General features: G+C 50.7%; 1 protein-coding gene across 2 annotated transcripts in view; it reads left to right on the top strand.

Moving 5' to 3' along the window:
- Positions 1 to 244: 244 nt before the first annotated feature.
- Positions 245 to 12,070, top strand: part of ankfy1 (ankyrin repeat and FYVE domain containing 1) — a 76,755-nt gene continuing 64,929 nt past the window's right edge. The window contains exon 1 of one of the 2 annotated variants that reach the window (XM_085964192.1): positions 245 to 341. In XM_085964192.1, coding sequence (XP_085820318.1) covers positions 332 to 341 — 10 coding nt within the window. In that variant the 5' untranslated portion in view covers positions 245 to 331. Of the gene's footprint in view, positions 342 to 2,351; positions 2,822 to 12,070 lie in introns of those variants that run through there. The other variant, XM_085964190.1, reaches the window with a different exon arrangement.

Genomic DNA, 12,070 nt, shown 5'->3' with positions numbered 1-12,070 from the left:
TTTTATTTAACCTCCATTGATGCAGATCGTCTGATTGATTCGCTTTCTAATTTTGAACAGCCTTACTTCGCGCAAGAGTAATCCAAGGAGTGAAGTGGCATCCTGAGAATTCCAATTTCAGCTGTTCAACTCTAAATCCTCATAGTTTAAAGATGAACATTTTAGGCAAAAAACGCCCCAACTGTATGCAACATTTGGTTATAAATGTATCAGACAGAAACCATCTTGATTGAGACAGAGTCAGTGGGTGCGGCCCCGCTTTAAGGGCTGGTTCCCCCGCGGCTCTACTTCTTCAGCGGAGGAAAGATCGCGAGATCTGGCCGGACCCAACATGGCGGAAGGTAGGAGCTGGGAGAGCGGGCGGGAGGGAGCGGGCTCGGGGGGAGAGAGGCCGGGGAGGGAGCGAGTGATAGGGCAGAGCGGGGCTCCGGGGAGGGGGAGTGGGCTGGACCGGCCGGGTCTCCTGCTCTGCTGTCGGGCAGCAGTCGGCCACTGGGGAGAGAGTCCCGGCCCGGATAAGGCCACACACTCGGGGTTGGCCCAGTCTCTGATCCCTGGAGTCAGAGCGGAAAGTGCCCCCCCCCTCCCCGGGGTCAGTGCCTGACCACCCCGCCCCCCCCCCCCCTCCCCGGGGTCAGTGCCTGACCACCCCGCCCCCCCCCCCCTCCCCGGGGTCAGTGCCTGACCACCCCGCCCCCCCCCTCTCCCCGGGGTCAGTGCCTGACCCCCCCCCCCCCCCTCCCCCCGGGGTCAGTGCCTGACCCCCCCCCCCCTCCCCCCGGGGTCAGTGCCTGACCACCCCCCCCCCTCCCCAGGGTCAGTGCCTGACCCCCCCGCCCGCCCCCCCTCTCCCCTGGGGTCAGTGTCTGACCACCCCGCCCCCCCCCTCCCCCCGGGGTCAGTGCCTGACCCCCCCCCCCCTCCCCCCGGGGTCAGTGCCTGACCACCCCCCCCCCTCCCCCCGGGGTCAGTGCCTGACCACCCCCCCCCCTCCCCAGGGTCAGTGCCTGACCCCCCCGCCCGCCCCCCCCTCTCCCCTGGGGTCAGTGTCTGACCACCCCGCCCCCCCCCTCTCCCCGGGGTCAGTGCCTGACCCCCCTCCCCCCCCGGGGTCAGTGCCTGACCACCCCCCCCCCTCCCCAGGGTCAGTGCCTGACCCCCCCGCCCGCCCCCCCTCTCCCCTGGGGTCAGTGTCTGACCACCCCGCCCCCCCCCTCTCCCCGGGGTCAGTGCCTGACCCCCCCCCCCCTCCCCCCGGGGTCAGTGCCTGACCACCCCCCCCCCTCCCCAGGGTCAGTGCCTGACCCCCCCCCGCCCGCCCCCCCTCTCCCCTGGGGTCAGTGTCTGACCACCCCGCCCCCCCCCTCTCCCCGGGGTCAGTGCCTGACCCCCCCCCCCCCCCTCCCCCCGGGGTCAGTGCCTGACCCCCCCCCCCCCCCCCTCCCCCCGGGGTCAGTGCCTGACCACCCCGCCCCCCCCTCTCCCCGGGGTCAGTGCCTGACCCCCCCCCCCTCCCCCCGGGGTCAGTGCCTGACCCCCCCCCCCCCCTCCCCCCCGGGGTCAGTGCCTGACCACCCCCCCCCCCCTCTCCCCTGGGGTCAGTGTCTGACCACCCCGCCCCCCCCCCTCTCCCCGGGGTCAGTGCCTGACCCCCCCCCCCCTCCCCCCGGGGTCAGTGCCTGACCACCCCCCCCCCCCTCTCCCCGGGGTCAGTGCCTGACCACCCCCCCCCCCCTCTCCCCGGGGTCAGTGCCTGACCACCCCCCCCCCCTCTCCCCGGGGTCAGTGCCTGACCACCCCCCCCCCCTCTCCCCGGGGTCAGTGCCTGACCACCCCCCCCCCCTCTCCCCGGGGTCAGTGCCTGACCACCCCCCCCCCTCTCCCCGGGGTCAGTGCCTGACCACCCCCCCCCCTCTCCCCGGGGTCAGTGCCTGACCACCCCCCCCCCTCTCCCCGGGGTCAGTGCCTGACCCCCCCCCCCCCCCCTTTCCCGGGGTCAGTGCCTGACCACCCCCCCCCCCCCCCCCTTTCCCGGGGTCAGTGCCTGACCACCCCCCCCCCCCCCCCCCCCCTTTCCCGGGGTCAGTGCCTGACCACCCCCCCCCCCCCCCCCTTTCCCGGGGTCAGTGCCTGACCACCCCCCCCCCCCTTCCCCGGGGTCAGTGTCTGACCACCCGCCCCCACCCTCTCCCCGGGGTCAGTGCCTGACCCCACCCTCTCCCCGGGGTCAGTGCCTGACCCCACCCTCTCCCCGGGGGTCAGTGCCTGACCCCACCCACCCCCTCTCCTTCCCCTTCCTCCTGCTCCCCCTGGGGTCAGTGTTAAGTGTCTCTTGCTGTGCAGTCAGATCACCCAGTATTTCTACATTGAGTATATCCTAGGCTGTTAACTCTTATTGTGTAATAGTTTCGGCCTAGATCAGAATAGGTGTTTCTAGCCTCCTGTGAATCATTTTGACTTATTTTGAAATGATGACTTTGTAATAACTACTGACTTCAGTCCCTGTCCTTTTCAGTAAAGCTTGCAACTCAGTCCTGTATGTTCTGTTTAAAATAAATTGGATGGTAGAACAGAAATGTAATCTAAGGCTGCATCAAACCACAGTGTTAAATTGTCACAAGAAGCAGCGCTTCACCCTTGAGGTTTCTGTCAGCCGAATCCATTTAAATTTTATTTGTGCTGGTGTCCAGAGCATAGACAATAAGAGAATGCTGGAAATACAGAGCCGGTTAGTCAACATATGGGAAATGAGGTTTAATATAGTGAAGTGTGAGATGGTTTATTTGGTGGATGAGTAAGAAGGTCACTTATTCCTTGGAAGGTAAGGAACTGAGCGAGCAGCAACTAAAGATGCATAAACCTCTACAAGTAGCAGCACAAGTTGATGAGGCCATAGAGAGTACAAACCAAGTACTGGGGTTCATTTCTAGAGGAATAAAATACAAAAGTAAGGAGGTAGTGTTAAATTTGTATAGAACCTTGGTTAGGCCACACTTGGATTACTGTGCACAGTTCTGGTCTCCATACTACAAAAAGGATATTGAATGGAGAAAGTACAGAAGATTTACAAGGATCTTACCAGTATTAAGATTGAGTAGGCTAAGGGCTCTTTTCTCTGGAAAACAGAAGACTAAGAGGAGACCTTTATAGAGGTCTTTTTTTTAATTATGAAGGCGCTCAATAGGGTAGATGTGAAGAAACTGTTTTGGCTTGTGGGGGTGTTCAGACAAGGGGCATAAATATAAGATGGTCACTAACAGATCAAATACAGAATTTAGGAGGAATCTCTTTACATATTGTAATGAGAATGTGGAGCTCACTGCTTCGTGGTGTGGTTGAAGTAGATAGCTTTAAAGCAGTTAAGGGGAGGCTTGATGCATACATGAGGGAGGGTGGAAATAGGTAATTAGACTGGGATGAGACTCATGTGCCGTATTAGCACTGGCATAGACCGGTTTGGCCGAATGGCCTGTTTCTATGCTGTAAATGTAATTGTGTAATGTATTCTGGGTTGCATCGAAAAGAGAAAGATAGGTTAACAATTCGGGTAATTCTGTGCAGGTTTGCCCGATTCAAATTAAATTTTCTCCACTTCGCGTTACTTCAATATTAAGTGATTTAAAAAAAAAAAAAAAAAAAATCAAGTACACCGTTGAAATTCCTATTTTTTAAAAACGGTGTAAGTACCAGTTACATTACAGGATGAAAAGACTATGTTTTTGCCTGTTATGGATTTTTAAAAACTTTTAGTAGTTTTCTGTCTCTACACATCCCAAACCCGTGACCTCTTCCACCTAGAAGGACGAGGGCAGCAGGCGCATGGGAACACCACCACCTCCAAGTTCCCCTCCCAAGTCTCACACCATCCTGACTTGGAAATATATCGCCGTTCCTTCATCGTCGCTGGGTCGAACTCCCTCCCTAACAGCACTGTGGGAGTACCTTCACCACACGGACTGCAGCGCTTCAAGAAGGCGGCTCATCACCACCTTCTTGAGGGCAATTAGGGATGGGCAATAAATGCCAGCCTTACCAGTGACGACGGCATCCCAGGAATAAATTTTTAAAATCACTAAGGGGAGGATAGACATTCTCCTGCTGGTCCTTCCCTTCCTCTTTACCCCATTCCCCCCCCCCCCCCCCTCCAATCTCAGTTAGTTTCCCCCAGCACTTGTGAGGAATTGCTTGGCACCCGGGGAGGGTGTGCATCCAAATCTGTGGCACCATATGTTGGCGCTGCACTGTGCTCTCTTGGGAATGATTAATTCTGAAAGCGTTTCCCTCTTGCCATTACATCACTCTGTCTCTTTGCCACCCAGTTGTCTGTCTCTGACAACAAACAAATTCTTCTAAAATTAGAGACCCTTACGGCACGGCCTCTCATCTTTCACCCTGCATAAACTTGAGCTCCTCCAAACTCTGCTTCCCGTGTCCTAACTCGCACAAGTACTGTTCACCCATCACCCGTGTTCACTGACCCACGTATTTCACCATCCATCAAAGCCTCGATTTTAGAATTCTCATCCTCCTGTTCAAATCCATCCACGGCCTTGCCTCATCCTAACTCTGAAACCTCCTCCAGCCCTACAATTCTCCGAGAACCCTGCGTTCCTCCAACTCTGGCTTCTTATGAATTCCCCACTTCCTTCACCTTGCCATTGGCGGCTGTGCCTTCAGATGCCTAGGCCCTAGGCTCAGGAATTCCCTCCCTCAACCTCGCTGCTTCTTTCTCCTTAAAACCAAGCTTTTGGTCACTTGTCCTAGTGTCTCCTCTGTTGGCTCGGGCTTTTGGTCTCTTGTCCTAGTGTCTCCTCTGTTGGCTCGGGCTTTTGGTCTCTTGTCCTAGTGTCTCCTCTGGCTCGGGCTTTTGGTCACTTGTCCTAGTGTCTCCTCTGTTGGCTCGGGCTTTTGGTCACTTGTCCTAGTGTCTCCTCTGGCTCGGGCTTTTGGTCTCTTGTCCTAGTGTCGTCTCTGTTGGCTCGGGCTTTTGGTCACTTGTCCTAGTGTCTCCTCTGGCTCGGTGTCAGGTTTTGTCTGACGCTCCTGTGAAGCTCCCTGGGACATTTTACTCCGTTAAATGCGCTATATACAGCTACATGCAAGTTGTTGTATGAAGCGACGTGCCTTGCAGCTCCCACTCGCCGGCCCTTATCGTATTATCCAAATTCAATACAAATGGGAGAAGAGACACCGCATATTGTTCCAACCTACTGTACAAATAATGGTGAAATAATACAGCCTGAAACGGTGTTTAGAAGGTGATTTAATTTATTTGGTAAACAAAATATGTGCAGTCTGTTAAAGTTTTACAGAACCAATCCAAATCAGCTTTATGCACAATCTTTTTAACAATATAGATTTATTCTCTCAAGCATGGGGCTAAGCACGAAGCTTATTAAATGTTTATCATACATTAAACCATGTGGCTGGCTTAAAGAATGCGGTCCTTGTCAAAAGCTCCCAATTTAGCCATTCCCAGTACTAAATTCAGTCATTTTATTTTGCCCCAAATATTTCTACCGGCAAACATGCTCTTTCCACTGCCTCAGTATTTTAATTAAGTCAACAGTAGTTTGTATTAATATAATGCTCCTGTTATAACATCTCCAAGTACTTTTCAAGATGGCGAGGTGGGCATCAAGCAGGAAGAAGGAATTGGGGGACAGACACAAGACTGAAGGCATGGCCGATGGGATTTTAGGGTGCTTTGAAAGGAGATAGTAAAATGAAGCCATAGTCATAACGGCACAGAAGGAGGCCATTCAGCCCATCAAGTCCGTGCCGGCTCTCTGCAGAGCAATCCAGTCAGTCCCATTCCCCCGCTCTATCCCTGTAGCCCTACAAGTTTATTTCCCTCTAGTGCCTATCCAGCCTCCCCTTGAAAACATTGAGTGTCTCCACTTCCACCACTTCCGTCGGCAGCGAGTTCCAGGTCCTCACCACTCGCTGCGTAAAAAGGTTTTTCCTCACATTTTCCCCCCCCACCCCCCGTATCTCTTGCCCAAAACCTTAAGTCTGTGTCCCTTAGCCCTTGTACCATCAACTAGTGGGAACAGCCTTTCCCCGTCTAGCCTATCCAAACCCGTCATAATCTTGTACACCTCTATCAAATCAGCCCTCAACCTCCTTTGCTCTAATGAAAACAAATCCAGCTTCTCCAACCTGTCCTTGTAACTAAGATCCATATAAAAGCAGTGGCCCCAGCACTGACCCTTGGGGAACACCACTGTCTACCACCACCCAGTCTGGAAAAACAGCCATTTATCACAACTCGGTGGCATAGTGGTTAGCACTGTTGCCTCCCAGCGCCAGGGACCCGGGTTCAAATCCGGCCTCGGGTGACTGTCTGTGTGGAGTTTGCACATTCTCCCCATGGGTTCGGGTGGATGCAGAGTGATAGAAGATTTGAGGTTAGGATCAGATCAGCCATGATCTTATTGAATGGTGGAGCAGGCTCGAGGGGCCGATTGGCCTACTCCTGCTCCTATTTCTTATGTTCTTATGTTTGCGTGGGTTTCCTCCGGTTTCCTCCCACAGTCCAAAGATGTGCGGGTTAGGTTGATTGGCTATGATTAATTGACCCTTAGTGTTAGGGGGATTAAATACATGGGGTTACGGGGATAGGGTGGGATATGTGTTGGTGTAGGGGTTACGGGGATCGGGTGGGATATGCGTCGGTGCAGGCTCGATGGGCCGAAATGGCCTCTATCTGCACTGTGGGGTTTCTGTGAACTCGCTGTTTTCTGTCCTTAAGCCAATTCCTTATCCAAGCCTCCACTGACCCACCTATTCCGTGAGCCTCAATTTTGTTAACCAGCCTTCTATGTCGTACTTTGTCAAACGCCTTCTGAAAATTCATGTAGACAACATCCATTGCATTCCCTTCAACAATCCTCCCTGTTACTTCATCAAAAAATTCAATTAGATTAGTCAAGCATGATCTGCCTTTTATTAATCCATGTTGGCTCTCCAAGTCTCCTGTTAATTTTTTCCTTGATTATTGTTTCTAAAACGTTACCCACCACTGATGTTAAACTGACTGGCCTGTAGTTACAACGATTGCCTTTACACCCTTTCTTGAACAATGGTGTCACATTTGCCAATTTCCAATCCTCGGGCACCTCCCTCGCATCTAGGGAATATTGGAAAATTATGGCAAGCCCTTTGGCTATCTCCTCCCCCAATTCCCTTTGCAACCTGGGATGCAAGCCATCTGGACCAGGCGACTTATCCACTCTAAGCATACCCAGCCTTTCTAGTATATCCTGCCTATCAATTTTCACCCCTTCCATTGCTTCTACCTTTTCCACTTTTACTGATATTTTGTCAGCATCCACCTCCTTAGTAAACACCGATACAAAGTACTCGCTGAGTATTCTAGCCTTGCCCTGCGCCTCTAAGCATATATCACCACCTTTGTCCCTAATAGGCCCCACCCTGCCTCTTACTACCCGCTTACTGTTTACATGCTGGTAGAAGATTTTTGGGTTCCCTTTTATGTTAACCGCCATTCTACTCTCATTCTCTCTTTGCCAATCTTATTTTCATCTTCACTTCCCCTCTCAACTTATTGTATTTGGTCTGGTTCTCCCTTGAAGAATTCACCTGACATGCATCATACACCCTTTTTTTGTTTCATCATCTTCTCTATCTCCCTCGTCATCCAAGGAGCCCTTGCTTTGGGTTCCCTTACCCTTCCCTCTTGTTGGAATGTACCTAGCCTGTACTTGCAACATCTCCTCCTTAAAGATCACCCATTGTTCCGTTACAGTTTTTCCTGTCAGTCTTTGGTTCCATTTTACCCTGGCTAGATCCTTTGGCATCCCATTGAAGTTAGCCCTATTCCAGTTTAGAAGTTCCACTCTAGATTGTTCCTTGCTCCTCTCCATTGTTAATCTAATTCTTATGATACGATGATCACTCGTACCCAAGTGTTCTCCCACAGACACTTGGTCGACCTGGCCCACCTCATTCCCCAGCACCAGATCCAGCAATGCCTCCTTCCTAGTTGGGCCAAGAACATACTAGTCAAGGAAATTCTCCTGAACACAGTTCAGAAATTCCTCCTCGCTCTTTCCCCTTACCCTAGCATTCTCCCAATTGATATTTGGGTAACTAAAATCCCCCAATAGAGCCACTCTCTAGCTTTTGACGTGGTTTTGTAGGAGTATTCCAGAGAGCAGTGTGTGGTGATTGAAAGATGGCGCAGACCGGAGGGAATATGAGCAACACCTAGTCAAAGGAATGGATGGTATGCCTGGAATGTACCAATTGATCGGTTGCAGCGAGACCGTGGGAGATCGGAGGATTTTAAAATAGATTTGTTGGTGTGCAGGGAGTCGGAGTATTTTGGCAAGAATGTGTAGAGCTTTGATGGATGTGTAGAACATAGGAAGTCTATCCTTGAAGTGAATGAAAGTGTGGTTTAAGGTTTCAGCAGCAATAGGAGCAGTACATTTGTAAGAGGGCAGTGTTTCAGCGGGGGAAGAATGTGGTTTTGATGATGGACTGGATGCAAGGTCAAAAGCTAAACTTGTGATTGGACAAGATGGTGGATTGCACACCAGATTCAACAGTGGTGGGCAGCCTGTGAGATTGATCGAGTTCGAGGCTTGTAGGTGCTGGCAGGAGCCCAAAAGGATGGCTTCCAGTTTTAACATTGAGCTGATTGAAATTTCGACTCACCTGGGATTTCATTACAGTCTGGTAGAGCAACACCCTTAAAGTCAGTGATGGTGGTGAAGAGGTACAGTTAACTGTTGGTACACATGTGGAAGCTGAAATCATGCTTGTAGTTGAAGTTGTCGAGGGGTAACATGCACATGGATGGAGCTCTGATAACCTTATTGCTATGAGGGTGGAAAGTGCTTGCGAAGTGCCATGGCTGCGTTGAAATATAGCACTAGAAGTGTGAGAGTGGTGCTATGGAGATGGACTGCAGAGAAGTGGTAAACCGTGTTGAAGGACATTGACAGGTCCAGGAGGGACAAACCAAAAGCACAAGGTGTTGACTTTGACCAGGGAGGTCTGGGTGCTCTAGTCAGATGGGAATCCAGATTGGAGAGACTTCAATAAGGCAAGGTTAGAGTTGGGCTGCACAACTCATCCGAAGACCACCTGAGGGGCAGGGGAAAAATATCATGTAATTTTGTGAAAATTGTGAGGGCAATAATGGCTTTAAAAGGGGTGGATCATTGCCCGAAGAAAAGGAGAGGTTGTGATGTTGGCAAGTGTGGTGCAAAACATGAAGCTGGACAGTCAGGAACTGGTTTAGAAAAGATCTGGGGACCAGATAGTGGGCTTTGTGGAGGAGATGAGCGTGAGGACTGTCGGTGAAGGGAGCTAAGTTGGGGGATGGAGGAGGAAGACATCGGGGGGTGTGGAGAAGAGGAGGTGAAAGAGAAACCGATGCATGGACTCCTTACGGTTAAAGATAGAACTTCCATTTATATAACTGCTTCTCGCATCCTTAGATCCCAAATCACTTCACCAGCAATGAATTACTATTGATGTGCAGTCGCTGTTATGTAGGGAAACATGACAGCTATTTGTGCACAGCAAGGTCCCATAAACAGCAAATGAATGAATTGCTCGATAATCTGTTTTTTTAGTGGTGTTGGTTGAGGGGGGGAATGTTGGCCATAATACTGGGAGAATTCCTTACTCCTCTTCAAATAGTGCCATGGGATCTTAACCTGAGCCGGTAGAGGGGGCCTCATCTGAGTACGGACACCTCTGCCAATGCAGCACTCTCTGTGCTGCACTGGAGTATCAACTTCGTTTATGTACTCAAGTCTGTAGTTAGACTTAAACCCAAATCCTTCAAATAAAGATAGGGAGGGAAGTTTTCTTTCTGGGATAACTGGAATGATGGGAGAATTGAGCTGCACTGAGGGAGTAGCAGTGATGCCTGAGATGGCAGTGGGCAGGGAATACCACATTTGCTGCAGTCTGTGGACTTGAGCATTCCACTGAACTATCATGTTTCATTTTGACTGTCTTGCACTGCCACATTTTGGACCCCACCATTCCTCAGTACAGTAACCATTGTAGCGGGGGAACGGTGGGAGTCCCTGATTGGTGGGGAGGAGCCCATCCAAAAAAAAACAAGGCCATGGAGCAGATCCGTGGTGCCTTTGGTGTTTGGGCAGAGGAGGGAGTTAGGAAATGGGTTACTTGAAATGACTGTGTGGGGGAAGTTTGAAGGGTGAGGGAGGAGGGCAGAAAAGTTGGAGCAAATTTGAGTTTAGAATCCAATTGAAGTCACCAAAGGTGAATTGCACAGGGAAGCGATTTCCACAAAGGAAAGCTCGGAGCTACAGAAGGGACGGTAGGCAGGCAATGTGAATCTTGAAGGAGAAGTAGAGAAGGGTGGTAGAGAATGAGGTGTTCAAACATGGAGAAAGTGTCAAGTGGATTATTTGGACAGGACAAGATGAGATCTTGAGATGATTGCCACGCCGTGTCTCTATATCTCATTTAAATCCTAGAAAAATGTGTTATTACATTTTGGTAAGAAACATGAGTCCACATTACTTGGAAAATAAGAATCTAAAAGGTGTAGAGGAGCAAAGGAATCTGGGAGTGCAAATCACAAAGTAGCGACGCAGGTTAATAAGGCCATAAACATAGCAAACCAAGCACTCGGGTTTATTTCTGGAGGAATAGAATTGAAAAATAGAGAAGTTATGCTAAACTTGTATCGAACCTTGGTTAGACCACACTTGGAGTACTGCGTACAGTTCTGGTCGCCATATTATACAAAGGATATGGAGGCACTGGAGAGGGTGCAGAGAAGATTTACAAGGATGGTACCAGAAGTGCGAGGTTCTACCTATCGGGATAGGACGAATAGGCTGGGTCTCTTTTCTCTTGGAGAAGGCTGAGGGGTGTCCTAATAGAGGTCTTTAAAATTATGAAAGATTTTGATGGAGTGGACAGTGTTTCTGCTTGTGGGGAAGAGCATAACTAGAGGCCATCAATATAAGATAGTCACCAAGAAATCCAATAGGGAATTCAGGAGAAACTTCTTTACCCAGAGAGTGGTGAGAATGTGGAACTCGCTACCACAGGGAGGGGTTGAGGCGAGTAGTATAGATGTATTTAAGGGGAGGCTAGACAAGCATATGAGGGAGAAGGAAATAGAGGGTTACGCTGATTGAGGAAGGATGGGAGGAGGCTCGAGTGGAGCATAAACTCCGGCATGGACTGTCTCTGTCCCGTATATTCTATGTAAAAAGTTTTGCTCTAGCAGCAGGAGTAATTTCCAGGTAAACTCATGTCTGCGAATGTCCTGCAGTAAAGTGACAAAGTTATATTGAAGCAGTTTGGTCACATACTATTCTATACTTAACGAAGCCAATAAGAAATAAATGGTCACATTTGCTATTAAAATGGGAGCAGTTTATATCCCATGTTGTATTTTTCACTGAGGAGTGAATGCCTGCAGCGCTCTCTTACTGCCCGAGTACTCGTGCAGCTATCAAGATACGAGTCCTTGTAGGCACTTTTTATGATGTGATTTTTTTCCCCCCATCCCCCTTAACAGTAAAGAGCTTGTGAACCGCTGAGCAATTTCTCTTCTGGACGCTTGAGGTTTGGAAGGCTGTTTCCCAGCCTTGCTCATCAAAGCCAGACACTAACCTGTGACTGAGTACCTAGAGGGGAAGTCAGCCTCTGGACAGGCACACCTGTTGGGCAAAGCCCCTCACATGGAGGCTTGGGTTAAGCAGTTGATGAGCAAGCCTGATACACACACAGGACCTGGATATCTAGAACATAATGGTGGCTGACACGTCGTAAACATCTCCCGTATAGGACTTTGCATCCGACAGTTGTGTAGCTGATGAGGAAACAGAGAGTTGGTGCAAAAGCAGCTGAAGTAATTTGCTGAAGGCTAGGTGTGAGAGCATCCACTCGTATGTGCAGAGCTCTGCCTACTGTGGTTAGGTTGCAGATAGGCAAGCAGCTGGTGCTAAAGCTCTGCGCCTCCAACTGGTGAAACTACTGCTTGATGGTGGGTGAGTTGTGAGGAATTCTTCATACCTCTCATCTGTCTAGTGCAAGCTCA

The sequence above is a fragment of the Somniosus microcephalus genome, chromosome 22 (assembly GCF_052327205.1).
Source record: "Somniosus microcephalus isolate GS21.2 chromosome 22, FLI_Smic_1.0, whole genome shotgun sequence".
Taxonomy (NCBI): domain Eukaryota; kingdom Metazoa; phylum Chordata; class Chondrichthyes; order Squaliformes; family Somniosidae; genus Somniosus; species Somniosus microcephalus.
The sequence above is the reverse complement of the archived record's forward strand: the minus strand, read 5'-3'. Positions and strand labels throughout refer to the sequence as shown.